Source organism: Limulus polyphemus, unplaced genomic scaffold, assembly GCF_000517525.1.
Source record: "Limulus polyphemus unplaced genomic scaffold, Limulus_polyphemus-2.1.2 Scaffold23, whole genome shotgun sequence".
Classification (NCBI taxonomy): domain Eukaryota; kingdom Metazoa; phylum Arthropoda; class Merostomata; order Xiphosura; family Limulidae; genus Limulus; species Limulus polyphemus.
In genome coordinates this window covers 1,526,099-1,528,937 of record NW_013665633.1, presented here as the reverse complement: position 1 = coordinate 1,528,937, position 2,839 = coordinate 1,526,099, and the positions used below count along the sequence as shown (strand labels likewise).

Here is a 2,839-nt window from a genome sequence, read left to right as displayed (position 1 = left end):
AAAAAGATGGTAATCTGATGGTGCCATATCTGGAGAATATGGTGGGTGGGGGAGAACTTCCCAACTCCATTATCTTCCGTTGCCTCAAACGTGCCACATGTGAACATGCATTGTCGTGTAGAGAAGAACACCTTTCCAATTGATGAGTGAAGGGCTTGATTTAAACGTTCCAGTTGCTGACTCTAGATCTCTGCATTGACAGTTTACTGTGGCCTGAAGAGTTCAAAATGAATTACTCCTTTGATGTCCCACCAAATGCAAAGCATGACTTTCTATGGATGGAGTCCAGATTTTGGGGTTTAAAGTGGTTTTTGTCTAGGACTGAACCATTGTTTTTGGCATTTAATATTCACATAGAGAATCCATTTTTTCATCACTGGTGACAATTCTGTCCAAAAATGGCTCACATGGCAGAAGAGATAAAGCAACGTTCACACATTGGAAATGATGATCATTGGAGTGTTTGTTTGTTTATGAAGTTTTCCCATATTCCTTAGATCTTTACATATTGTTTCATGAGAGATATGCAATTTCAGAGCCATTTCACAAGTGTTTTGCCTTGGGTTAGACGCAACAAGTGTCTTCAGAGCATCAGTATCAATTACAACACGTCAGCCCCTGCCATCACAGTTTTTAAGGCAAAATCACCTGAACGAAATTTGCTGAACCATCGTTGACACTTACAAACATTCAAAACATTTCCATAAACTTCTTTGATATTCTTTGTGACTACAGAGGCATTGTTTCCTTTCTTGTATTCAAACAGCATTATATACCAGGGATTAGAGTATACTAAACTCTACACATTATATAAGCTACACTAACGTGACATTTAGGCAGTTCATTTAATTATTATATGTGATGTGTGTATGTTTTTGGGGGTGGCTAATGAAAGTGTTCCAAAATACGACATTAATTTCTTGACAACCTAATAATTACCAGAAACTGCTTGAGTGGATGTCATGAAATTCTCACTGTTCTTATTTGCTGTCTAGCAAAACAATGCCCAAGTGAATGGATTTGTAGAAATGAGGTATGTTAGGTGATCATTTGTAGGTAGTGCTGTGGCTGATGATTTCCCAAAACATTTAAAAAGTTGTGCCAGCAAATGACCTATGTGTTTGTCACACCCTTTTTTTTACTTATTTTACTTATATAGTGTGTTAAAAATTAGTGATGGTTAAATAATTTGAGATCAATTACTTTTATAATTAATTGTTAAAAAGTACTTTTTGTTTTCATTACTTTAGCATGTCTTGGATTTGCTACAACCATCATCCCTAGAACATATACCCACTATATATCTACAGCACTGTTTGCCCTCTTTGGTTTGAAGATGTTAAAAGAAGGTAGGTGTATATATATATACTGTATTTGTATTATATCTTCTTATGCTATGAAAATGACATTAAGTGTCAAAACTTTTATTATTAAAAAAAACTGAGAAGTTGCAATACATTCAGTTTCAGGATGTTACCCTGTGACTATTTATTCTTCCAAACAAACAACAAGTAACAAAAAACATTTTATAAATGTAAAAAACAGGGATGGCAGTGTCAAAAGTAATGCAAACAAGAATATAGGAATGATACAGCTATACATATAGATCATATCTACATGACTTTAATATCAATATTAAAATTTAATGTTACACTGTAAAATGCACGAATACAAAACGGTTATGAGGTCGATCAATTTGACCAATCTCTTAGCAAGAATCTTTAGTAGTATGTAATAATAAAGACATGTTTTGACTCAACTTGGATTTCCTTGTACTTAAGTTCTAGTCTCCTAGCTACACTACATTGATACCTACCCTGACATGATCATGATATTATGATAAACAAACTGCATACTGAAAGTCAGGAATATATAACTTCCAACTGCAGTAATATTGAAAGTCATGTAGGAATGATATACGTACAGCTGTATCACCCCTATATTTTTGTTTGCATTCTTTTTGGCACTGCCATCCCTACATCATTTTACATTTACAAAATGTTTTATTACTTGTTTTGTGACATTTTTTTTTTTCCCCTCAACTGAAAGTTAGTGTATTTTATGAATGTATGTAATAAAATTTAATGTGTGAATTTTTTTGCCACTCCATACATAATATAAGCATCAGCTCCCTAAAGACATTGATTGTATAGTGTACAAAGCATTAAGTATTCTACATGTTACAGTCATCTAATGTTCATCTATTATTGCTGATAATTCCTGTTTCTCCTTGTACTTATGCTTTTTAAAGGAACACCAGATTTCTGGGAAAATGCTAACTTCTAGTGGTAATTATAACATCATTTCACTAGAATTATGATTTTTTTTTTAAATTACAACTAGTTGTTATGACTAAGTGATGACATCGCACACTGGCCAGAAAGACACAGAGTGGATTTAGGTGTAAATTTATGTTAGTGATAAAGTAGTTGTAGAGTTGTCTCGATTGAAACAAGAAAGATGAACAATTTGGTGGGTTGGTCACTTTCTGGTTTGGTATCTTACTGATGGTTTCTTGTCTTGTTGGAAAGAGTGGCAATCATCTTTTAAAGTAAAACTCTGTCAGTGTTGACTTTTTTAACGTGCATATTTGTATTATGCCTATTGAGTAACTTGGCCATCCCTACATAGAGAGTTTACCAACACTGTGATACAATTTACTACCAAACTTGAATTGGCTGGTTAAGGATTTGGTAAAATTTAATTAGCATGCTGAAAGATAATGACAGATATTTGCTAAAAATATGAAGTCTAATTTTCCTAATATCTGTATTCTAAATAATATTTCTGTTCTGAATTAATTTGTTTGAAGCAATAAATAAATAAAAAATATATGTAT

At 32.9% G+C, this 2,839-nt stretch overlaps 1 protein-coding gene across 4 annotated transcripts in view; it reads left to right on the top strand.

Moving 5' to 3' along the window:
- The window catches only part of LOC106458594 (transmembrane protein 165-like), a 25,959-nt gene that overhangs the window by 12,601 nt on the left and 10,519 nt on the right, over window positions 1-2,839 (top strand). For all 4 annotated transcript variants that reach the window (XM_022385168.1, XM_022385172.1, XM_022385180.1 and 1 more), the window contains one exon: window positions 1,251-1,349. In XM_022385168.1, the coding sequence (XP_022240876.1) occupies window positions 1,251-1,349 (99 nt within the window). The remainder of the gene's footprint in view (window positions 1-1,250; window positions 1,350-2,839) is intronic.